Raw genomic sequence first — 24,965 nt, 5'->3', positions numbered from 1 at the left:
AGGCTATTTATTTCCTGTTTCCGATTCAAATTTCCCCCATCACCATTGGGTGGCTGCGGCTCCATGTTCTTCTAGACCTGTTCCCTCTCCTGTGTCATGCATTGCATGTGCATTTAAATTAGCTTGCTCTGCCCTGGGGGTGTATTGGATAATGTTAAACAGCTCATTAAGCATGACTACAAGCTTCTGACCTTTTACTTGATCAGAAGCCTGGTTCTGCTAGGTCACAGCTCCAATTAAAACCAGTCACCTCTGACTTATATCCTGTTATCACTCCTGCAAAGGTGGGAGTAGTGTTAATCCTGTGTAAATAATTCCTTCTTTTGTTTCTCACAGGGGAAACACTAAAAAAAAAAATTTATATTCATTGTCTGTGGTGCCCTTTAGCAAAATGTAGTTTCCCAGCTTATCTCTTTTTTTAAAGTGTTTATTTTTAGTTTTCAACATATACCTCTGTAAGATTTTTTTGTTTTTTATTATTATTTAATATTTTTAGTTTTCAGCATTGATTTCCACAAGATTTTGAATTACAAATTTTCTTCCCATTTCTACCCTCCCCCCCAACTCCAGGATAGCATGTATTCTGATTGTGCCATTCCCCAGTCAGCCCTCCCATCCCCCTTTCCCTTCTTCTCTTGTAGGGCAAGATAAATCTCTACGCCCCATTGCCTATTTATCTTATTTCCTAGTTGCATGCAAAAACTTTTTTGTTGTTGTTTTTGAACGTCTGTTTTTAAAACTTTGAGTTCCAAATTCTCTCCCCTCTTCCCTCCCCACCCACCCTCCCTAAGAAGGTAAGCAATTCAACATAGGCCTCATGTGTATCATTATGTAAAACCCTTCCACAATACTCATGTTGTGAAAGATTAACTATGTTTTGCTCCTTCCTAACCTATCCCCCTTTATTGAATTTTCTCCCTTGACTGCCCTTTTTAAAAGTGTTTGTTTTTGATTAACCCCTCCCTGTGTGCCCTCCCTTCTGTTTTAACAACCCAGCTAGCAGCTTCTGTGGGGGCGTAAGATCCCCCCCCCACACACAGCCAGCACCCAGGAGGCTGCCAGGATGCCGGGATGCCGGGAAAGCACAGGTTCTTTTTATCTGCTTAAACAAGGAAAGCACGGTGAAGGGGTTGAGCAGCTTACTTTAATCCAGCATTCAGTTAGCATACAGACAACATTCATTTAGTTCAGGGAAATAAACACCAGCATTCAGTTAGTTCAGGGGAGCATACAGGCAAGCATCAACAGACAGGCCAAATACAGATTACAGTCAGCTAGTTCAGGGGAACAAACAGCCAGCACCCTGAAGTTCAGAACATTCATTTAGTTTGGGGGAAAACGAAACCAGCACCCTGAACTTCAAAACGAAAATACAAACAAATTACAAATATCAACAGACAGACCCAATACAATTCATAGTTACCAACATCTGGGCTCGGCCCAAGAGCAAGGGCTGGCCCAGAGTCACACTTGCCACTGTTCCTGCACCAACCGGAAAAGGAAAGAGGGCTCTTCAAGCTGTGCTCTCCCCTCTTGTAGAGTTTTTGACATCATCATTCGCCGCCTGAATGACCAGGGCCGATTGGTTCTTGAGTTGGCCCCTCCCCCAGCATAGACTAGGTTAGCACCGAATAAGGCATGGCTCTGGAGTTAACACCTCCCCTCAGCCAGCCCCATGACTCATCACACAGGAAGTTCTCTGCTTCTTGGCATGGTCTGTGGGCTTCCTGCCCTGGAAGAGGAGCAGCAAGCCCAGCAAGGCCCAATGAGGTAAACTGAGCCACCCAAAGAAAACAAAGGCCATTCTGGTTACACCTTCTATCATCCCCCCTTTTTTATCTTCTTCCTCCTTCTTTCTTGTGGGGTAAGATACCCAATTGAGTGTGTATGGTATTCCCTCCTCAAGTCAAATCCGATGAGAGCAAGATTTCCTCATTCCTCCTCACCTGCCCCCTCTTCCCTTGCTACAGAACCACTTTTTCTTGCCACATTTATGCGAGATAATTTACCCCATTCTATCTCTCCCTTTCTCCCTCTCTCAATATATTCCTCTCTTATCCCTTAATTTGATTTTATTTTTTTAGATATCATTCCTTCATATTCAACGCGCCCTGTGCGCTCTGCTTATATACATATATATATATATATATATATATATATAGATATATATACCTACCTATATACATACATAGACACACATATGTACATATATACATACACATATACATATGCATATTCCTTTCAGCTGCTATGATACTGAGGTCTCATGAATCATACACATCATCTTTCCATGTAGGAATGTAAACAGAATAGTTCAACTTCAGTAAGTCCCTTATGATTTCTCTTTCTTGTTTACCTTTTCATGCTTCTCTTGATTCTTTTGTTTGAAAGTCAAATTTTCTATTCAGCTATGGTGTTTTCACTGAGAAAGCTTGAAAGTCCTCTATTTTATTGAAAGTCCATATTTTGCCTTGGAGCATGGTACTCAGTTTTGCTGGGTAGGTGATTCTTGGTTTTAATCCTAGCTCCATTGACCTCTGGAATATCATGTTCCAAGGCCTTCAGTCCCTTAATGTGGAAGCTGCTAGATCCTGTGTTATCCTGATTATTTTTCCACAGTGTTGAAATTGTTTCTTTTTGGCTGCTTGCAGTATTTTCTCCTTGACCTGGGAGCTCTGGAATTTGGCAACAATATTCCTAGGAGTTTTATTTTTGGGATCTTTTTGAGGAGGCGATCAGTGGATTCTTTCAATTTCTATTTTACCCTCTGTCAGGGCAGTTCTCCTTGGTAATTTTTTGAAAGATGATATCTAGGCTCCTTTTTTGATCATGGCTTTCAGGGAGTCCAACAATTTTGAAATGATCTCTCCTGGATCTATTTTCCAGGTCAGTGGTTTTTCCAATGACATATTTCACGTTGTCTTCCACTTTCTCATTCCTTTGGTTCTGTTTTATAATATCTTGATTTCTCATGAAGTCACTAGCTTCCACTTGCTCCAATCTAATTTTTAAGGTAGTGTTTTCTTCAGTGGTCTTATGGACCTCCTTTTCCATTTGGCTAATTCTGCCTTTCAAGGCATTCTCCTCATTGGCTTTTTGGAGCTCTATTGCCATTTGAATTAGTCTATTTTTAAGGTGTTGTTTTCTTCAGTATTTTTTGGGGTCTCCTTTAGCAAGTCATTGACTTGTTTTTCATGATTTTCTTGCATCATTCTCATTTCTCTTTTCCAATTTTTGCTCTACTTCTCTAACTTGCTTTTCCAAATCCTTTTTGAGCTCTTCCATGGCCTGAGACCAATTCATGTTTTTCTTGGAGGCTTTTGGTGTAGGCTCTTTGACTTTGTTGACTTCTTCTGGCTGTATGTTTTGGTCTTCTTTGTCACCAAAGAAAGATTCCAAAGTCTGAGACTGAATCTGAGTGCATTTTCGCTGCCTGGCCATGTTCCCAGCCAACTTACTTGACCCTTGAGTTTTTCAGCAGGGTATGACTGCTTGTAGAGCAAACAGTACTTTGTTCCAAGCTTGAGGGGATGCATTGTTGATTTCAGAGCTCTTTCTATACAGCCAGCTCTGCCCCACCAGCACTCCTCCTTCCCCAAAAACCGCCAACCTGGACCTGACACAAATCTTCAGCAGGCTCTGCACTCCTGCTCTGATCAGCCACTTAATTCCTCCCACCAGGTGGGCCTGGGGCGGTAAGTAACTGCACCTGTAGTTCTGTAGCTGCACCACCTCTGCTGCCCCGGGGCAGTGGCCGAACCATGAACTCTTTCCACTCTGTCCCAGCAGCTTTTCCCATTAACCTTCTCTGTTGTCTTTGGTGTTTGTGGGTTGAGAAGTCTAGTGACTGCCACAGCTCACTGATTTAGGGCACTAGGGCTTGTTCCACCTGGCTCCTGGTCTGGTTGGTCCTGCCGCCACCCACGCTGAGCTCTGCTCCCCTGTGCTCTGCGCAGGATAGACCTCATGCAGCAACCATCCAGGCTGTCCTGGGCTGGATCCCTGCTTCCCTCTGCTATTTTGTGGGTTCTGCAGTTCTAGAATTTGTTCAGAGCCATTTTTTTATAGGTTTTTGGAGGGACCTGGGTGGGAGCTCACACAAGTCTCTGCTTTCCAGCCGCTATCTTGGCTCCTCCTCCTTCGTTGATATTTCTTGAAAGATGATGTCTAGATTCTTTTTTTGATCATGTTGTGCTGAAAAAAAGCGAGCGAGAGCCAGATGTAAATTTAGATGTGGATTTATTGAAGCGCTTGACTGTTCGGAGTAATTACTCAAATCCAACAGCCCTGAGTAAAGGAAGAGAAAGAGTATTTAAAGGGAAAGAACACAATTAGATTTCCGTGGAGATGGGGACACAAACAGTGGGGTCTGTGGAGATGGGAGTACAAACAGTGGGGTAAGCTGGGGAAGATGGAGAAACTGGAGCGGGGAGCAGGGTATAACATTCCCCACTTTCTTTTCAAAGGTGTGTCAATTCTTTGACACATTCTCAGGGGATCTGTCACAAGAATCAGGGGGACTGGGATTTGCAAATAGGTAATGGAGATCCCTAATCAATAGTAGTTTAACAGAGTTTATGAGGGACTTAACAAATTGCAGAAAATGATTAATGAGGCAAGGGCCCACAACCAGAGCTATAATGAAGAGGAGGAGGGGGCCAGCCAGGGTTGTCACCAGGGTAGTTCGCCAAGTGGATGTACGGAACACGGTCTGGTACCAGTTCTCAGAGTTTTCCAGCTCCTTCTGTCTATTGGCAATATTTTGGTGTACCAACCTGAGGCTTTCCCGCACCACCTCAGAGTTGTTAGCATAGAAACAACAAGCCTCTCCCAGGGCCGCACATAGGCCACCCTGCTTGAGAAAAAGAAGGTCAAGGCCTCTGCGGTCCTGGAGGGCCACCTCCGCCAACAAGTCCACTTGTTTTTCTAGAACTGAGATGGACTGCTCTGTGTGGGAGAGGTCAGTGTTTACCTGTGCACTTAAGGCCTTATAGTTGAGATCCCCTTTGACTAGGGCTGCCGTCCCAATGGCAGCGGAGCCCACAAGCCCCAGGCCCACTAAGATGGGGATGAGGAGTGGTATTGCTTGCTTTTGACAGTAACTTAGTTGCCCTTTGGGGGAAAAATAGCGCCAGCCTTCCTCACCTGGGAGGAGGGAAACCTGGGGAATTATGGTCACCAAGATGCACAGGGGGCCCTCTGGGTGTTGTTGGTGTCTGAGGAACACAGTAGCAGAGACACACTGGGTAAGGCCATTGTGACATGCCCACCAGGCTCCTGGAGGGGCCGGGAAGTAGTCTGAGTTGGAGGACTGAATCTCCTGAGTTTGTTTGTGTGCAAATGGAGCCATACTGAGAACTGGATAAAGTGGTGTTAGATGATGTAAGGCAAAAGCCTGTTCCCTGTATATACCCAAGGGTGAGTTGGGGTTGGTTCCACTCGCAGTTGTCTGTGTTGGAGGTAGGGGTGATGGAGGCATTTAGTGCCACCACTGCATAGTAAGGAGGCTGGGGCTTCACGCAGATCCAACAATTTTTGCCCACTATGTGGTTAGAGCTGTTAAGTGTCTTATAAACAGCTGATAAAAGGGCAAGCAAGGAAACCTGATAGGTGTGGGGTTCCTGAGTAATAGGTGTTGGGGCAGGGATGGCTAGGTTCCCTATTGGGCTAGTGGGATCGGGACCTGGTAAAAGCTTCTTGGTCACAGTCAGGGTCACCATCTCTCCCACGTGTAGCAACCCCATGGTCACCCAAGGGATAATAATGAGTCCCAGTACCCGAGAGACTGGGCCTCTCCAGGCAGGGTCGAAAGGATTTAGGACAATAAGATCGAGTTTGGGGTGCCAGGGGTTGGACTTGATTATACGGATACGGAGTAATGGGTCCAAGAGTTGGTTCAAGCTCCTAATGCTGCCCAGTGGGACACACAAGGAGTCACTAAGGTCAGTTGAGGGGAGGTTGTAGGCCCTGACACAAGGGCAGTCACATGTGGTTGGGCATCCTGAGGTAGAACAGAGCAGGTAGCCTGCGTCTGCTGGTGGGGCCTCAAAAAAGGGTATTGAGGGGGAGATGTATGTCTTCGTGACTTTGGAAAGTTCAGGACTGTTTGTTCCCTGTAGTGATTACCCAAGTAGAGCTTAGGTTGGGGGCATGGGGATTGACAGGGACCACGGAAGGGGTTAATAGGAAGATTAAGAAGGAGATCAGAACAGTCTTAGCTTTAGGGGGTTCTCAAGGGGCTCTGCCTTCCATTGTGCAGATATAGCTGCTTTCACACGGCTGTGGTGGAGCCAGACAGAAATGGATTTAACCTTGAATGCAGATGGGGTGGTCAGGATGACAGTGTAAGGGTCCTTCCACTTAGGCTCGAGACCAAAGGCTGTGTGTTTTCGGACTAGGACAGAGTCCCCAGGCTGGAAGCGGTGGAGGTGGTCAGAAGTTGGAGTAGGCGGGCCTTCCCGGACAGATTTATGAAGCTGAGACTGGGTATGTTGCAGACCCTGTAGGAACTTAATGAGGGAAATGTTAATAGGAGGGGGCTCCCCAAAAAGAATTTCAGAAGGGTCAAACCTAGTTTATTAGGGGTGCATCGGCTGCGGAGCAGAGCCAGGGGGAACAGAGTGACCCAGTTCTCCTGGGTTTCCAGGACAAGTTTAGATAGAAACTCTTTAAGGGTGCGGTTTGCTCATTCAACCTGACCAGAGCTCTGGGGCCGTGGGCACGCCTTAAGATACTTTGGCAACAAAGCTGGGGCCATTATCTGAGCCAATGCTAGGGGGATGGCCAAAACAGGGAATCAGTTCATTCAAGAGTTTCTTTACAACCACCGGGGCTGTCTCTTTAGCAAAAACCAAGAGATATTTAAAACCTGCTGCTGGTGGTTTGACTTCAGCAAAATCCATTTCCCAGTGTTTCCCTGGTTCAGCTTCCCCGGCAGCCCCACCCCCAGTGGAGCTGTCTCTGCCTGCTTTGCACTCACTTGGGCGCAGGATGCGCATCTGGTGACTGTGCTGGTAAGGATGTTGTCTAGGTGGGGGATGTAGTACCTGTCCCTGAGTAGCTTTCCCCCCAAAGGGTGTGATCCGATGGAGTCTTCCCACCCAATCCCTCCCCAAGACCTCAGGAACAAAAGTTTGGCCGTCTCCCAAAACTTACCACCTGGATTCCTTCTTCCCCCACCTTTTTTTCTTTTGGCCGTGAAGGAATCATTCAAGGGTGAATAGGAGGGAGGAGGGGTGGCAGAGGGGAGGGGGTCTGAAACAAGAAGAAGGGGGGTGGCTTCCGAGAGGGGTGCTGCCCGGTCAGCTGCAGCGGCTGCGTGGTTGCCAATTGCTTCAGGGGAATCGCCGAGTTGATGGCCCAGGCAGTGGACAAGAGAAACTTGAGAGGGGAACCAAATAGAGTCCAGGAAGGCAAGGAATTCCCCCCTGCCTCCGACTGTCCTACTGGAAGATGTGAGGGGGCCCCGTTCTTTGTAAATAGACAGAAAAATCAGAGTCAGGAAAGGAGTGTGGCAGGATTAAGGGCAGAAGAATTATAAAGGGTAGGGCAGGGGCTGATGAAAGGGCTTAGTGATGTCATTGAGAGCAAATGCAGGGGCAGAGGCGAGGGCCCTTTTTAGGGGGTCAAGGGGGTTTTGTTCCGCCGGGGTCCAGACTAGAGGGCCAGACCCAGCAGTAGAAGAGTGAAGGGATTTTAGCAAGGTCAGCAAACCCAAGGATCCAGCAGTTCACGGACCTGCTTCTTGGTAGTAGGAACAGGAATGTTTAGGATGGCCTGGATACGAGCTTGAGGGAGAGTGATTTTCAGCGTCAAGGCAGTGTCCAAGGTAGGAAACAGAGGTGCAACAGATCTGCATGGTAGCCGAGGGAATTTAAAAGAGACAGAAGAAAGTGGGTAGCTTGAAAGCAACCATCCTCAGTGGATGTAGCTAACTAGAGATCATTAACATACTTAATGAGGGAGCAAGAAGGGTTAGATTCCCGGAAAGGCAAGAGATTCCAGTAGAGGGCTTCATCAAAGAGGGTGGGGGAATTTTTGAAACCCTGAGGCAACCTTGGCCAGAGAAGCCAGAAGAAGGGTTGACACAGGTAAAAGCGAAAAGGGGCTGGCTTGCAGGAGCCAAAGGAATGGAGAAGAAAGCGTCCTTAAGGTCCAAGACAGTGTACACAGTGTGGGTGGGTGGCAAGAGGCTGAGGAGGGTGTAAGGATGGCTCCCAAAAGATCTTGCGCTGGCCGAAAGTCAGAAGTGCCAGGCTTTGTAACAGGAAGCAGAGGGGTGTTCCAGGGGGACCAGCACAGGACAAGGATGCCAGCCTCCTTGAGGCGGGAAATATGGAGAGCTACTGAGGAAAGAGAACGAATCTGTCTGGAGGCTAGAAAAGCAGTTTTGAGTCCTGGGGGAAGGTCACTGGAGAAGAGAAAAGCAGAGAGCTATGCCACTGTGGGCTTCAGAAGACATGGGATACTGATGAATAGAAACCAGAGAGGCTGCGGCTAGAGGGTTAGATTTGGCCCAAACACCAGGGACTAGGGAAAAAAAGGCGGTCCGGGTCAGGGCTGGCAGAAGCTGACTCGGTTGGCTCATGAAGTAGGAACTCAGCACAAGAAGGGCAGGTGAGAGGGGGGGCAACAGGAGGGGAGGTCGGAGCTAGGTCCAGGGAGGCTAACTCACCATGGTCTTCGGTTATCACAACTTAACAATAATAGCAGTTTCTGACAAATACCTTTTCTTTTAAAGCTTTTTACCTGGACCTAACAATCAGATTTTAATTTTTAGAAGAATATCCTAAAAGCCAATTATTAAAAATTAGTCTTACTGACTTTAAAAGCCAGGTTCAGAGGTCAGCTAGTTTCTGACTCCACTGTTCTCTTTCTTTCAGTAAAACTTCCATTTCCAGGCTTTTCCCAACTTATTGTACAAATAGGGATCCCAGTACTGCTGCTATAAAACCTGGAGGTTTATAACTTCTTAAATTAAACTTCTTTAAAAGATATGGTCATATGAAATGACTTAACAGTTTCCTAATCCATTCATTATTTTAACAGTACAATTGTCAATCTAACAACATTTAGAGAAATTGTTTCTCTAACAACACAGATGAACCAAACAGTTGTTACCTAGCAACATGAACTTAATTTGTTACCAAGAAATGTAACAAAATTTTAGAAATACAACAATATCATAAACAGATGTCATGTATTTAAACCTTTAAAATCATAATTAATTAATTACCACTCTGGCTGGGTGTATTTCCACCTTCATCTTATCACCATTTACATAAACTTCACATCTGAGAAAATTTACATATGAAGCAATTCTGTTTAACTTGAACGTTTGTTTTTGCCAATCAATATAACCTACTCACAGGTCTAGTCCAAAGGGTGGGTGGGCATAATTCCTTCCATCTCTCTATAGCTTCATCTATTGGGTTTTTTTTTTTTAACTCAGGCTATCAAGCCTTTTACTCTAAGCTGCTTGCTCAAGATTTTAATTTACTAATCTTCCGCTTTTTATCACAGTCTCTCTTTTCCTTTTTCCATTAACTTTAGTGACAAGCAGTAAAATGAACTCTAATTTATCTTAAGCATTAAATTAGGAATGAAACATCTTCACTTTTCACTTCTTTTCTGGTTGGGTCCTATTACACAAAAACTTTTTCTGCTTTATGTAGGCAGAAAAAGGGTTAAAATACTTCTCTAGCTGTTTCCCTTTTGAACTTTAGGGAGGATTTAACCCTTCCTTATCTTGAAACTTTTTTTAGTGCAGAGAAGTTCAAAGGAACTTTTCCCATGTACCTTTAAGTTTTTCTCCTGAGCGGTTACCTTTAAGTCTTTCTGCTCGGATAACTCTGCCTTTTTTTGAGCAGAGGTTGTGCCAGAGCCTTGAGAACTCGGTCTTAACACTTCTCAGGCTTTCTTTTCTCACATACCCTGTTTTCTCCCGTCTTCAACATAAATCAGACTCCCCCCACAACTTGATTTTAAATTCCAAATTTTCTTACCCTCTCCAAGACGGGGCAATCTCATATACGCTATACATGTACAACCATATTAAACATATTTCCATATTAGTTATATTGTAAAGAAGAATTAGAACCAAAGGGGAAAACCACAAGAAATAAGACACACACAAAAAAAGGGAGAAAATAGTGTGCTTCAATCTGCATTCAAACTCCATAGTTCTTTCTCTGGATGTGGATAGCATTTTCCATCATGAGTCTTTTGGAATTATCTTAGGTCATTGAATCCTGCCTAACTCTTTTAATTAGGTCTGTTTTTTCTTTTGCTTTGTCTGAAATCACGATTACTACCCCAGGCTTTTTTACTTCAGCAGCAGTGAAATAAATTCTGCTCCATCTCTTTATCTCTATGTGTGTCTTTCTGTTTCAGGTATGTCTCTTGTAAACAACATATCATTGGATTCTAGTTTCTAATCTATTCTGCTATCCACTTCCATTTTATGGGTAAACTCATTCCCATTTGCATTCAGTTATGATTACTAACTTTGAATTTCCCTCTATCCTATTTTCTTCTGTTTATCCTTCTCTCTCTCTCTCTCTCTCTCTCTCTCTCTCTCCCTCTCCCCCCCCCCTCTCTCCCTCCCTCTCTCCCTCTCCCCCTCTCCTCCTCTCCTCTTCTCCTTCTCTCTTTCTTTATACTGCCTCCCTTAATCTGCCCTCCCTTTTGGTATTCCATCTCTTTCTCTTATCTCTTTCCCCTCCTATTGCCCTGTTGGGGAAGATAGATTTCTGTACCCAACTGAGTTTATGTATATTCTTCCCACATTAAACCAATTACAATGAGAGTGAGGTTCAAGCATTGCCCATCACCATTTCCCCCCACTCTAAAGTTCTTCCTTATGTGCCTCTTTTATGTGAGATAATTTTCTCCATTTGACCTTTCCCTTCCCCTTTCTTTTAGTGGATCCCTCATTCTTACTCCCCCTTTTTTTGGACATCATCCCAACATAATGCAATCAATCTTTCTATGTAGTCTACATCTAAGTGCCGTAATGAGGATATAAAGTTCTTCTGTTTTGTGAGAATGTTCATCCCCTGCACCTTCAGGGTTATGATTTCTATCTGTGTCTTTTTCTCCATCCTGATTCCCCCTGTTTATGCTTTTATTTCTCCCTTTCCCCTTCTCCTCCCCAACAAAGTTTTGCTTTTGACCGCCGCTTTCCTCAGTTGACCCTCCCTCTTTATTCCCCTCCCTTATCTTACCGTTACCCACTTGCTACTTCTCCTCTTCCTTCTGCCCTCCCCCCTCCCTTTTTCCCCCCTTTCCCTCCCACTTCCCGTAGGACAAGTTAGATTTCTAAACTTATCAGAGTATGTTTTTTCCCTTCTTGAACTAGATCAGATGACAGTAGAGCTCAGATACTGCTCTTCTCCCTCCCTTCTTTCCCTCTACTATAATATGTTTTTTTGCCACTTCCTTTGGTGTAATTTACCCTTTTCTACAACCTCCTTACCACTTCCCTCATAGCCCTCCCTTTATATCTCTTATTTATATTTTATATCTTTACATCAGTTAATTTATACAGGCATTCACAACCTATGTATATCCCTTTCATTTGTCACAATAGTTGTACCATTCCCAAGAATGACTTATATATGTATATGTGTATATATATATATATACATATATATATATACATACAGACATAAAAAACATACATAAGATGATATAATCCCACATAGAGATGTAAACAACCTAAGCTTATTGGTTAATGAGGTTTGTGGGGTTTTTCCCCCTGGTTACCTTTTTATGACTCTCTTGAGTTTTGTATTTGGAGATCAAATTTTCCATTGAGTTCTGGCCTTTTCATCAGGAAGGTCTGGAATTCCCTTATTTCGTTGAATGTCCATCGCCTTGCCTGGAAAATTATGCTTAGTTTTGCTGGGTAGTTGATCCTTGGTTGTAGTCCCAGCTCCTTTGCCCTTCAGAATATCATATTCCAATTTCTCCTGTCTTTTAATGTGGAAGCTGAGAGATCCTGCGTGATCCTGACTGTAGTTCCACGATATTTGAATTGCTTCTTTTTGGCTGCTTGCAGTATTTTCTCTTTAAGTTTATAGCTCTGAAATTTGGCTATAATATTTCTTGGTGTTTTCAGTTTGGGATCTCTTTCAGGGGGTGATCGGTGAATTCTTTCAATAACTATTTTGCCCTCTGGTTCTAGGACCTCTGGGCAGTTGTCTTTGATAATTTCTTCGAAGATACTGTCAAGGCTCCTTTTTTCATCGTGGATTTCCGGTAGACCAATAACTCTCAAATTGTCTCTCCTGGATCTATTTTCCAGGTCAGTTGTTTTGCCAATCAGATATTTCACATTTTTTTCTATTTTTTCATTCTTTACGTTTTGTTTTATTACTTCTTGATGCCTCATAGATTCATTAGCTTCCACTTGCTCAAGTCTAATTTTAAATGAGTTAGTGTTTACATTTTGCTTTTGAGCCTCCATTTTCAATTGGTTGATTTCACCTCTCAGGGTATCCTTTTCTCTCTCTAGATTCTGAATCTCCGTAGCCATTTCGCCAATCTTATTCTTTAGGGACTTGATTTCATCAGTGAATTTTTTTTCCATATTTTCTTTTAGCTCCCTAATTTGGTTTTTAAAGTCCTCTTTTAGCTCTTCCAGCAGTGCTTTTTGGGCTGGAGACCAGATCATATTAGCTTTTGAGGTATCTGATGTATCTACCGTGTCATTGCTATCTTCTTCTATGTCGATATTTTGATCCTGCCTGTCTTCATAAAAAGAATCTATTGTCCTCGGTTTTTTTGTGTTCTTCTTCATGTTGGATTGCCTTTTGCTGGCGTTAGAACGAATTTCTATCTGTGAGTCTCAGGGCTTTCTGTCCCAGCTTTCTTATTCTGGGGGTTGTGAGTCTAGAATTATAACCTTCAGTTTCCTGAGGTGTGGGGGAGGGGTCTGGCTCCCTGGCGTCTCACTCCCTATGGGTGTTCTCCAGCACTTGCTTTTCAGCAATGGTCTCAGCTGTTTGTTGTTTGAGCTGATGACTGGCGCTTCCCCTGGGGGAGCAAGATTACGTCTGGGCTCCTGGCGTTGACCCCTGCCCACTCTTCCCCTCTGGGACTAATAAGCTGCTGGTATTTGTCCAGTGAGGCCCTGCTACTCTCTCCTCTGTTTCAGTTCTCTTTTTTTTTTCCCGAGGAATTCTCTGGGTGAGGGGGGGAGGGGTTAGAGCCGTTTACCTGGCCATTGAGTCTTGCGGAAGTTCAAGAAGCCGAGTTCCTGGGTTTTGCAAGCGTCAGGAGTCGGTGTTTTCATGGCCGGTGGCGCTGCGCTGCCTCTCGTCGCTCCCACAGACTGCCGTCCTGTGTTGGGAGTCCTGGGGATCTCCGCCGGTTTTGGGCGCCCAGCTTTCTCCCAGCCCGTCTCCCACGTGGATTTCCCGGCCAGCCGCTTCCGCCTTGGTCTGGAGCAGCTCCGCACCGAGCACTCTCCGAGCCTGCAGGTTCGTTCCTCCGGCCTTTCAAACTCTCCCGGCTCGGAAATTTGCCCCACGCAGACTGCTCGCGGTTTCTGACTCTCTCAAATCTGCTCAAATTCACTTTTTTATGGGAATCTGACAGACCTTGTGAGAGAGCTCCGGTAAGACTCTGCCTTCACGCGGCCATCTAGGATATAAAGTTCTTAGTAATTACCGTATCATCTTCCCATGTAGGAATGTGAACACTTCAGAGTTATTGAGTCTCTTTATGTTTTCTCTTTTGTGTTTACCTTTTCATGCTTCCCTTGAATCATATGCTTGAATGTCATATTTTCAATTTACTTCTGGTCTTTTTATTAGGAATGCATGAAAGTCTTCTACTTCATTAAATATCCATTTTTCCCCTGAAGAATTATATTCATTTTTTCTGAGTAGGTGATTCTTGGTTGTAATCCTAGTTCCTTTGCCTTCTAGAATATCATATTCCAAGCCCTCAACTCCTTTAATGTGGAAGTTGCTAAATCTTGCATGATTCTGAATGTGGCTTCACAGTAGTTGTTTCTCTTTAAATTGGGAACACTGGACTTTGGCTATATCATTCCTCAGAGTCTTCATTTTGGGATCTCATTCAGGAAGTGATTAGTGGATTCTTTCCATTTCTATTTTACCTTCTGGATCTAAGGTATTGGTACAGATTTCCTTGATTGGTTCAGTTTTTCTTGAAAAATGATGTCTGGATGCATTTTTTTTTAACCACTGCCTTCCGATATACCATGAATTCTTAAATTGTCTCTCCTTGATCCATTTTCCAGGTCAGGTTTTTTTTTTTTTCTGTTGAGATATTTCACTTTTCCTTCTATTTTTTCATTCTTTTGACTTTGTTTTATTGTTTCTTGATATCTCATGTAATCATTAGCTTCTGTTTCACCAATTCTAATTTTTAAGGAATTATTTTCTTTAGTGAGCTTCTGTGCCTCTTTTTCCACTGGGTCCATTATGCTTTTATCATTAGGCCAATTCTGGTGTTTTTTTTGTTTTAAGTGTTATTTTCTTCAGTATTTTTTGTGCCAAGCTGTTTTTTTTACCAAGCTGTTTATTCTCTTTTCATATTTTTTTTTATAAATTTCTTTATTTATTTTTAGTTTACCACACACGGTTCTACATAGTTTTGAGTTCCAGTTTTTCTCCCCTCCCTCCCCCCTCCCTCCCCAAGATGGCATGAAGTCTCATATAACTGTCATGTATAACTTCGCATTGAATTAATTTATGCACTAGTCAAGTCGTGGAGAAGAATTTTGACCAATGGAATGAATCATGAGAAAGAAGAAACAGAACCAAAAAAAAAAAACCCCCAAAAACAAAAACAAAAGAGAAGCAGAAAAGGCGAGCATGTAGTGTGCCTCAGTCTGTATTCAAACTTCGCAGTTCTTTGTCTCGATGAAGATAGCATTCTCCATCGTGAGTCCCCTGGAGTTGTCCTTGCCCCTTAGGTTGCTGAGAAAAGCGCAGTATGTCAGGGCTCTTTTCATAATTTTCTTGCATTACTCAACTCTTCGAGGAATTCTTGTTGGGCTTTTGTCCAATTCACATTTTTTTTCCTTTGGAGCATTGGTTGCAGTTATTTTCACATTGTTGTCATTTTCTGAATTTGTATCTTGGTCTTCCCTGCCACCATAGTAGCTTTTTATGGTCAGGGTTTTTTTGTTTGTTTGTTTGCTTTTGTTGATTTTTCCAACCTATTTCTTAACTTTGAACTGTATGTTAAAGTTGAGTTCTACTCACCTGGGTGTGGGAATGCACTGTCTCAAGGCTCAGGCTTTTTCATGCTGCTGTTTTCAGAGTTAGTTCTGGGGATCTGCAAGTTTTCGTTGCTTCCAAGGTGGTGTGTTTCGGGGAGAAGTATAATCACTGGTCTCCTAGTCTGTGCTCTAGTCTTTACCCAGGAAGGGCTCCTGCTCTTCTGCAGTTGCAAGCACCAGTGCTCTTACTCCATTTGGCCTTGGAACTATGACTAGGGCCCCTGTTCTCTTGCAATCACAAGTCCTAGTTTGCTCTTGGTCCTATGACTGTGCTGAGGGCCCCTGCTCCCTTGTGAATAACTGCAAACATTCCTCTTCACCCCAGAGTTGCAACCCAGAACTGTGTATGAGCAGTAGAGTTGCCAGTAAGTAGCAGCCAAAGGTCTCCTGTAATTTCATTCTAGCCAGTTGTCCAAGTCCCTTAACTATTTCTAGGCTGAGTGCCTGAAACTGCTGCTGCTACGACTGCTATTGCAGCTGCCTTCAACCCACATGTGCTCCAGGCCAGCCCTTACCCTGGTATCACAGACTTCCTCTGTCTACCTAAGTAGCCTTAGGCTTCAAAAATGTCTCACACTGCCCTTTTGTTAGTTCTGCCAAGCCACATTTTGATTCAAGGTATTATTTTAAAGTTGTTTGGAGGGGAATAGTGGGAGAATTTGGCTAGGTTGCTGCCTCTAATCCGCCATCTTATCTCAACCCTACCAGAATTACTTATTGCAAAGATTTTTCATGATCTTTTAAAACTTTTAAAGTTAATCTATTTTGCCCTCTGTTTAGTTGAACTAAAAATTTTCTCCTTCACAATTGTCGTAGCCTTTTAAAAAATTTCTATATATTTGGTTTTCTAGAACATTAAAAATTTTTAGATGATTGACCATTTGAAACTTAATTTAGTACATGATGTGAGAGGTGGATATAATTCTTACTTTTGCTATTCTTCTATCCAGTTCCTCCTCCTCCTACCAAAAAAAAAACCAGTCAATTTCCTTCTCCCTTTTTTTGTGTTGTTGAATCTATCAGATACTATTATGTACCCTTATTTCTAGTTCATCTTTCTCATTGATCTTTCTGTTTTTTAAACCCAATACTAGATAACTCTGATAATTACTGCTTTGTAGTATAATTTAATATATAACATGTAATAAAATTGAATATTTAATATAGTATATTTTAATATTCAATGAGAGAGAGAACTGAACAGGCTGGCTTAGCTGTACTATGAGTTTGTCTTTTGTCTTTGGGAAGACCCCAGCAGAGGGTCAGAGAGGTCTTGGGATGGTGAGGCTGTTGTATATTGTGTGTGGAATGTTTTACTGCTGTGATAGACTGGATAAATGCCTTGTGGGATATGGTTTTCTGGTGTCTGAATAAATGGTTTACTGCTTCTACCTTCCATGTGGAGAGTTTCGTATGCTTTGTGGTACAGAACTACATAGGCATTTTGACAATTACCATCTACATTGTTATTATTGCCTTACTGTTATACCTTTTTAATAATTTCCCTCAATACATTGGACTGTTTACATGTTTTTATTTTATGAAGTTGGCATCATGATTGGTATTATTAAACTTATAAATTAATTTAGGTGATGCTGATATTTACATATAGTAGAAGTTGTCAAAAACATCCAATATATGGTTTGATCTAACCTTATGTATTGACTATTTCTCTAATTATTTCAGAGAATGAAATATTCTTCCTTTATTTCTGTACTTCAGTGGCTCCGTGGCATCATTACTGTTGTTACTCCCTTAGTGTTAGAAATTATAATCTATTCCGTGCCATTCTTGGCCATACCCTACCATAAATTTTCTGCAGGCATTTTTAGGGTCATAAATCTAGATCCAAAAAGGATCCCAGGTGCTATATAGTCCAACACTCTTGTTTTACAAGTAAAGAAATTAAAATTAATAGTGGTTATGTGACTTGCCCACAAGTAGTAAGCATTAGAAGCAGGACTGGGTCTAAATGATATGTAGGTTTTTTTTATGTAGGTGTCAGTGCATACATTTCTTACCTTGTCTTATGCTGCTGCTTCTGTGTAAGTTACTGACTGTTTAACTCCATTATATATCTCTTTATTGGCCTTTCAGCAAAACATAATTTTATATTTATCTTCATTGAGAGTCTATTTATGTCTTGATGCATCACAATAGTTGGTTATTAAATCTGTTGTTTTACTGTTAATAGCATTTTCTTTTCTCTTAATTTCCTGATTTTATTAGTGATATAATATGGCACTCTGTTTCAACAATCCGGCTAACAGCTCCTGGGGGGGTGTAAAATCAACAACAACCAGCTCACAAAATGCTACAAAAGCCCAGGTTCTTTTAATCTGTTTTACTAAGGAAAGCAACGTTAAGGGGTTAACAGGCTTACTTTAATACAGCATACAAATACTGTTCACTTAGTTCAGGGGAAAAAGCCAGCACCCTGAACTTCAGAGCAAATACAAACAAATTACAAACATCTACAGACAGACCAAATACAGATTCATAGTTACCAACATCTAAGTTCAGCCCGGGAGCTCATAACGGTCACGAGCACCACCACAGCTGTGGGTCAGACTCCAAAAAAGAGAAAGCCAACCCCTGGTTTTATATCTGTTTCAGGGTCAACTCACCCACATGACCTAAAATCGTCACAAAGAGGTGACTTAAACCCACGTTGTCTAAAAGTCTCTGATGTCATAAACATGTAACTCAAACCCATGTAAATTAGGCTTTTCCTTGAGACAAGGAGGTCATCAAGGACTCCTAATTTAATCAAGGAAATAAAGGCCAAACTCTTCAAGGGCACTTGGATGAACTGAGTGCTAAGAGCCCATTTTGATTGCCAACACGGCAAGTCACTTAAGCTCTATTTGCCTCAGTTTCCTCCACTGTAAAATGGGAACAAGAATATCATCCAGGATTGTTGTGGGGATCAAATGAGATATTTGTCAAGCATTTCGTAGTGTGCCTGACATGTTGAGGCACTATTTAAATGTTAACTATTTCTTCTTCCTCCTCTCTTCTTTTTGTTCTTGTTCTTCCTCCTCCCTCCTCTCTCCATCCCCTTCCTAATTGATTCTCTCGCTTATTCCCCATAGGAACTGCTCCAAACATTTTTTCTCCTTAAGCCTCACACTTCTTTTCTCCATCTCCCAGCGGATCATCTCTTAAATTTACTGTGAAAACTGAAGGCATTCACCTTGAATTCTCTCCTTATCTCAAAATACCTTGACATCATTTGTCACCCTTTAGAGAGGCTTGTTTCCCTACATGCCTGTTTGGGTCTGTCCCCTCCCATCTTCTCCAACAGATTATAACTTCAATCATTCTGTTCCCTAAAAATCTTCCATCTCTCCGTGTCTACTGTTTCCTTCCCCTACTTCTCTCAAACAGGCCCAAGTCTCTCTCACCATAAAAAATGCTTTCTAGACCTGTCCTGCCCTCAAGCTATCATCTTACCTCTTTGTTCAATTTCTCAGACAAATTCCTAGAAAAAGCTGCCTACACTATTTATTCTCCTCTCAACTGCTCAATGCCTTGCATTCTAGCTTCAGACCTTCAACTGAAACAGCTCTTACCAAAAGTAGTCTCTTAATTGCCAGATCAGATTCCCTTCTCTCTGTGTCTATCCTTCTCAGTTTGTCTGCCGCATTGGACATTTAACACCCCTCTTTTCCTGGATTCTCTGGCCTCTGCAGATTTCGGAGATACTGTTCACTCCTATTTTTCATTCTGTTTAACCTTTCCTTCTCTAACTCCTTTGCTTATTTGTCTCATCATCAAGACCCATAACTGTAGACGTGCCCTGAGAGTCTGTCCTAGGCTCTTTTCTCTATCAGGGGATCTTAACTTGTTGTCCGTGAACTTGTTTGTTTGTTGTTGTTGTTACAGTTATAACTAAGAAAAATTGTTTTTCTATGTAGTCTTATGGAAAGGGGTCCATAGGTTTCACCCAACTTTGAAAGGAATGCATGATCCCAAAAAAGGTTCAAAAACAAAACTACCTATATATACTTTCTCTTGGTAACCTTCTGGTCTCTTATGCATTTAATTTCACTGTTATTCTTTGAGTGTGTGTGTGTGTGTGTGTTCATGTTTGTCTGTTTGCATACGTGTGTTTGCACATGGACACACACTTGACTTTGTTTTCCTCCTAAGTTTTAGTCCCACATCACCAGTTAGTAACCTGTTGGACATTTCAAACTGGATTTCCTGGAGAGATCTCAAACTTGACATGTCCAAAATGGAACCCATTTTCTTTTCCCCAAACCCTCCCCTCTTGTACATTTTCCTGTTTCTGTTGAAGTTACCACTGTCTCCAAGGTTCCAGAGGCCCTTTGAATAGTTTTATAAGAAATGAAGATAGGGCAGAGGGGCTCTTTATAATAGGAAAAAAAAAACATGTCTTTAAAAAGTATACTCTGGCCTTTCTGTAATGACATGCCCCCTAACAGTCTGTCCTAGACCCTCTTCATGCATTTCATAAAGCTTATGAGAATTTAAGTAGTTCAATAAAAGTTTTTTTTTTAAGTTTCCAGGTTCTAATTGCATTTTCCCCTTGAGAGTATGTTCATAATCTTATGAGCTGCAAAAATATTTCATAAAACCTATAGGCTTTCATATTTGTTAGTGTTATATTGCTGACATGCCCTCCCATGCATGGGACCTGGGTAGTTGATATTTAGCATTGCCTGATATAAGTCATGTTACCTTTACATAAAGAAACCCTAGAGAGGAACTGGGATAGATAGTACAAATGAACAGACAGAAATTGAGGGATACTGAAGGTAGCAGCAATCTTGAAGCTGAGACAGGATGTTCTTAACAATAACTCCTGACTTCTCTCTCTCCTTCCATTTTCATTTGATAACTTAGTAAAATTAATGGTGGTGAGGCTTTGCTCTCAGTACTCTAATTTTGTCTCCTCACACAGGGCAAGGTGCTTGGCTCCTAGGACTGTGTGAATCAGGGACCCTTCATCCCTACTGTTAGGCATCATGTAACTCTGGTGGAACCTTTCCATTCTGGTCTGAGTCCAGGGAGCAGGAATTATTTTTGTGTTTACTCATGAGGGGGTAGAAGTTCCCTGTGGGGACATTTGTCTTTCTCTGTATGTGTAGCAAAAAGAAACTGGGAGCTGACTTCAATTAGTCACATTATGGTGAGGAGCTGATGAGCATTCCAGATTAGACCCTTTGTCTGGGAAAAGAGTGAGAGGCAGTGAAAAGAACCCTGGCTTGTTCTAGAGTGGGTTTGGTCTGTTTGTTTGTTTTTAACCTTTTTCTCACCCCCCTTAGAATCTTTTTCAAAATACATAAAATACAAAGAAAATCAACTGTATTGAAAGCAATTATCAAATGTTGTTTGTTTTTTAAGACCTTGGATAAATCATTTAACCTCTCTGCAAACCTCTAAATTGAGAAATTTGGAGTATGTGGTCTCTGAAGTCTCTTCCAGTTAGACTTATTTATGATCCCTAGATTATGGCCCTGAGGTGCCCCCTGTTTCACCCTTATTATAGTACCCAGGAAAGAAATAATTACGTAAGTTTGTTGGTAATATTTGTGCATTGTGTAGATTTAACTAATTTTGTTGGGGGCAGGTTTAGGGAGTAAGTATAAAATGCATGGGTTATTTGTTAGATCAGATGGGGATGGTTTATACTCAACAGTTTTTACTTATTCATGTTCTCCCTAAAGTTTGCCTCAGAAGGGCTATCCATTTTGTTGAAGGCCTTCCTTGCTTTCTCCTGACATCCTGAGGTTCTCATTCTGGCTGACCATTTGCCATCCCCTTACTACTGCCCAGCCTGTCTTCTCTTCCTCTCCCTCAGTTTCTTGATAACAACCTTTACTCTTGTTCTTCTTGGGAGATTTAATTGGTTATATTTTATGGTATGCTCACATTCACTTTACGGTTCTCCATGGCCCTCAGAGTGATGTCCATCTTTAGTTCATTGCAGTCAGTGGTATTTTAGATTTTGCTGCCATGTAGCAGTACTTGTGAAATGTATTAAAAAAGAGTGAGAATTGAAGTAACATAGCATAAACTGAAGATGTGTTTATGGTCTAAATTATTATCATAATTTTGCTTTAAGTTACATCTTGTATTGGTTTTGATGCTTTGCCACTTGTGATTATGTCAGTATGAAACACTGCAGTTTAGAAAGAAAGCTTTCCTCATTTAAAAATTTTTTGAGTTTACTTTTTAAGACTGTACATTTTTCTATTTTAAATTATCTCTGTTAAAATTCTCGATTCTACTAAGAGAAACAATCTCATAGTTTTCCTTAATTACAACTCAGATTCCATGTTGATTTCCATTGTTGGAATGGCATTATACACTGGATACATCTTCATGCCTCAACATATCTTGGCAATATTACACTACTTTGAAATTGTACAATGAACACAGTGTGCTCAAGAAGCAACGGACCAGAGATCCATTGAAGGGAAGAAGCAACCTCCCTTGATGAAATGAGACTTCAGCAGATTCCAGACATATGTTATGAATATAAAGACTAAATTTCATTTTAGTAGGACAAGGAAGCAATCCTGATTCATGTGTTGTATTCATTATTCAAGTGTTGCCTCACATAATAATTTTGTCTGTTTTGACATTGTGGTGGTTTGTACTCTAAATATCAGTATTTTCTTAGCCTTTGGAACTGTTTCACTATTGTTCTGTGAAAGCTTTTCTTAATGTAACATTGAGTAAATTTTGATTGCTTTCAATTTTTTAATCTGACATCATTAATTAGGCCTCTTGCTTCGGCAATTGTCTGGCACAAAAATCTACCAGGATATATTTCTAGCATTGACCAAAATTTTGTAGAAATAATAAGAAGATGAAGAGGGAATACTTCAGTTGAGCATAAGAGACTTCTTTGTAAGTTTATACTCAGGAGTAGTTTCAGCTGTCTAGACTGCTCATTATAAAACATTTATTTTGCTTTAGTGTTATTAAAAAAAAAAAACAAAGTATTTCTCCCCTTAATAGTGAAAGAGCAAAGAAGATCTTTCCACTGTTAGAATAAAGGAATACCTAACCTTTTAATAGTTAACCCTAATTTTATGGATTTCACATTGACAAAAACGTTCTATAATAAAATGCTTGGAGAAGTAATTAACTTACTTAGCAGCATTATTATGGAATGCTGACCTCAAATGGTAGTTTTATTAAGTAAACAGTAAAAGATTTCCCTAAAGAGTATCACTAACATTGTAGCCCTGTAAAATTGAATTTCAAGATTGTAGCTGGTGCTGAAAAATAAAAAAACAAACATATTGTTCACATTGAATGACTAGTAAAACTATAATCCAAGGAACTTTACAAACTTGTTAAAATAGCATTTCACATTTTATGATATGTGTACATTAGGGTGTGCTTTAAAACTTTAAGTTTCGAAACCAGAATTTTTCTGTGGTGAAGGTTGATTATCAGAATCAAAGTCAACTGATGGGAAAACTTCTTTGTTTAAGATTAATGCTATTCTTAATTTTAATCTCATGTTGTGTATTTTTTTTCTGTTCTAAATTTTATTGCGACTAAAGAGTAATCATTTTTAACTGATTAGTTTGCAGTTTCTCCCCACATTATAGAATTGATAAACTTTAAGAAGGAATTCAATCATCAACAGGCATTTTTAAAGCAACATTTATGTGTCAAGCACTGGGTTACATGCACAGACAGAAAGACAGTTTCATAAAATTTGAGATATGACCCAATTCTTATTTTACAAATGAAGAAAGGGCTAAATGATTTTATTCCACGGTCATACAACCTAGTTGCTAGCAGAATCTGGATTAAAACCTAGGATTCTGACTCTTAGGCTAGGATTCTTTCTTCTTTATTGATAGTTCAGACAGTATTTGGGGTACACTTAAAATTGTGTAAAAAAATAACAAGCTGAAGAGGGAATATTTTAATTGAACTTTTTTGTAAATTTATACCCAGGAGTTGTGTTAGCTGTCTAAATTCTGCTCTTAATGAAATATTTATTTTGGATCATAGAATGTAGAGGTGGAAGAGACCTTGCTTAGAGATAGACTGCTTAATTCCCTCATTGTACAGCTGAAATTTAGGCCTAGAGTAGTTAAGTGACTTTCCAGAGGTCCCAAAAGCATTTCTAATCCCATATTTGAGGTGGACCAGGAGAACTGAATTACAATCCGAAGAACATAAAGAAGCAATCTGTAAGCAGGCTACTACTTGTGTGGTAATGCATGAGTTGTTAAACCTCTCCAAGCCTAGGTATCTTCATCACTAAAATGACTAATTAGAATAATAATACTTTGCTATTAACCTCAGGGTAAAAGACCTTTGTAAACCTTATAGTGTTTTAAGAATATGGAGAGGGGTTTGTTATTTATAACATAACTGAGCTAGAAAAGACCATCTCAAACAGTTCCAGGAATAGATTTAAGGGGATCCATAAAGTTGGATGGGAAAAAAGAATTTATTTTCACTAGCTGCCAGCTGAAATTTGACATTTCCTTCTAAGAAGGGTCTCCTAGGCCTCATCAGGCTGTCCAAAAGGTCCATGATACAAATAATTTGTAGTTAGTTCTTTATTAGAGAGACATTGTGGCATGGCTGAATGAGAGCTGGGATCTGCATCAAGGAGAATCAGCGCTCAGTTCTGCCTCTGATGTGCTGGCTCTGTCCAGTTAAGTGACACTGGACAAGGTACCTCTCAGTGCCCCAGCAACTCTTTTAAGACTCTTAACAGAGATGGTCCATGCACACCAGCAACTCATGTGAATCACATAGTTACTTGGGGCACTGAGAAATTAGGTGACTTGCTTGTTGACAAGTCTTTCTTGCTCCCAGACTGGCACTCTGTCCACCATCCAATACTGCCTCTTGCTTAAATACTGCTTGGTTTACTGGACTTGTAATGATATATGTATTAATTAATATTGCGTGCCAACAATGCACTAAATTATTTTTTAAATACAGTCTTACCTACTTGCACTCCATGCTTTTTAAAAATTATCATCTTCTGATAGGACAAGGTCACAAAACATTTAACTTCCACCTCTCTGCATGCTCAGTATTAAGCAGAAATATTTAATCAGAAGTTTACCACTTTTTCTTTTAGTGCAATGTTCAGTACCATCCTTAATATAATCTGGTACTTGTAGCCTGCTTAATATTATTAAGCTTTTTGGAGTAGGGCAGAATCTTGGCATCATTGCCTTCATTTCTCATTGCTTAATTTAATTAGATTTAATTAGCCATTTGGAGAAAGGGCTTCCAGTGGTACATAGAGGTCCTACCTTGTAGTCAGGAATGCCTGGATTAAATCCCATCTGTGACACTTAACTGCCTATAGCTATGTGACCATGGGAAATCACTTAACCTCTAGGTGCCCCAACCAACTTTCTGGGACTAAATTACACACTAGTTATAGGTCTTAAAATGGAGTTAATTTAGTACTTTTACTAAGCAGCACTAAATTTTGTGTGAGTCAGAATAATAGAGTAAGTCTAAGCAAATTTTCAAAATCATTTTCAAAAACATTAATGAATTGAGTACTTACTATTTCAGGCATGGTATCAGTGCAAGAAAATGCAAGAAAAGCAAGTTTTCAAGGAGCATACATTCTAATGGGACAAGCAACACAATTGTAAGATTGCCAAAAAGTGGCATGGAAGCCTGGTCAGGGCAAAAACTCATACAATGGAATCATTCTGAGGGTTGGGTC

At 41.1% G+C, this 24,965-nt stretch overlaps 1 protein-coding gene across 1 annotated transcript in view; it reads left to right on the top strand.

The window, feature by feature from the left end:
• The window catches only part of LOC118843339 (serine palmitoyltransferase small subunit A), a 28,163-nt gene extending 5,339 nt beyond the window's left edge, over nt 1–22,824 (top strand). Inside the window, exon 2 of the mRNA XM_036750938.1 lies at nt 21,561–22,824. Within this exon, the coding sequence (XP_036606833.1) occupies nt 21,561–21,664 (104 nt within the window). The 3' untranslated portion in view covers nt 21,665–22,824. The remainder of the gene's footprint in view (nt 1–21,560) is intronic.
• The last annotated feature ends 2,141 nt before the right edge of the window (nt 22,825–24,965 follow it).

The sequence above is a fragment of the Trichosurus vulpecula genome, chromosome 3 (assembly GCF_011100635.1).
Source record: "Trichosurus vulpecula isolate mTriVul1 chromosome 3, mTriVul1.pri, whole genome shotgun sequence".
NCBI lineage: Eukaryota > Metazoa > Chordata > Mammalia > Diprotodontia > Phalangeridae > Trichosurus > Trichosurus vulpecula.
The sequence above is the reverse complement of the archived record's forward strand: the minus strand, read 5'-3'. Positions and strand labels throughout refer to the sequence as shown.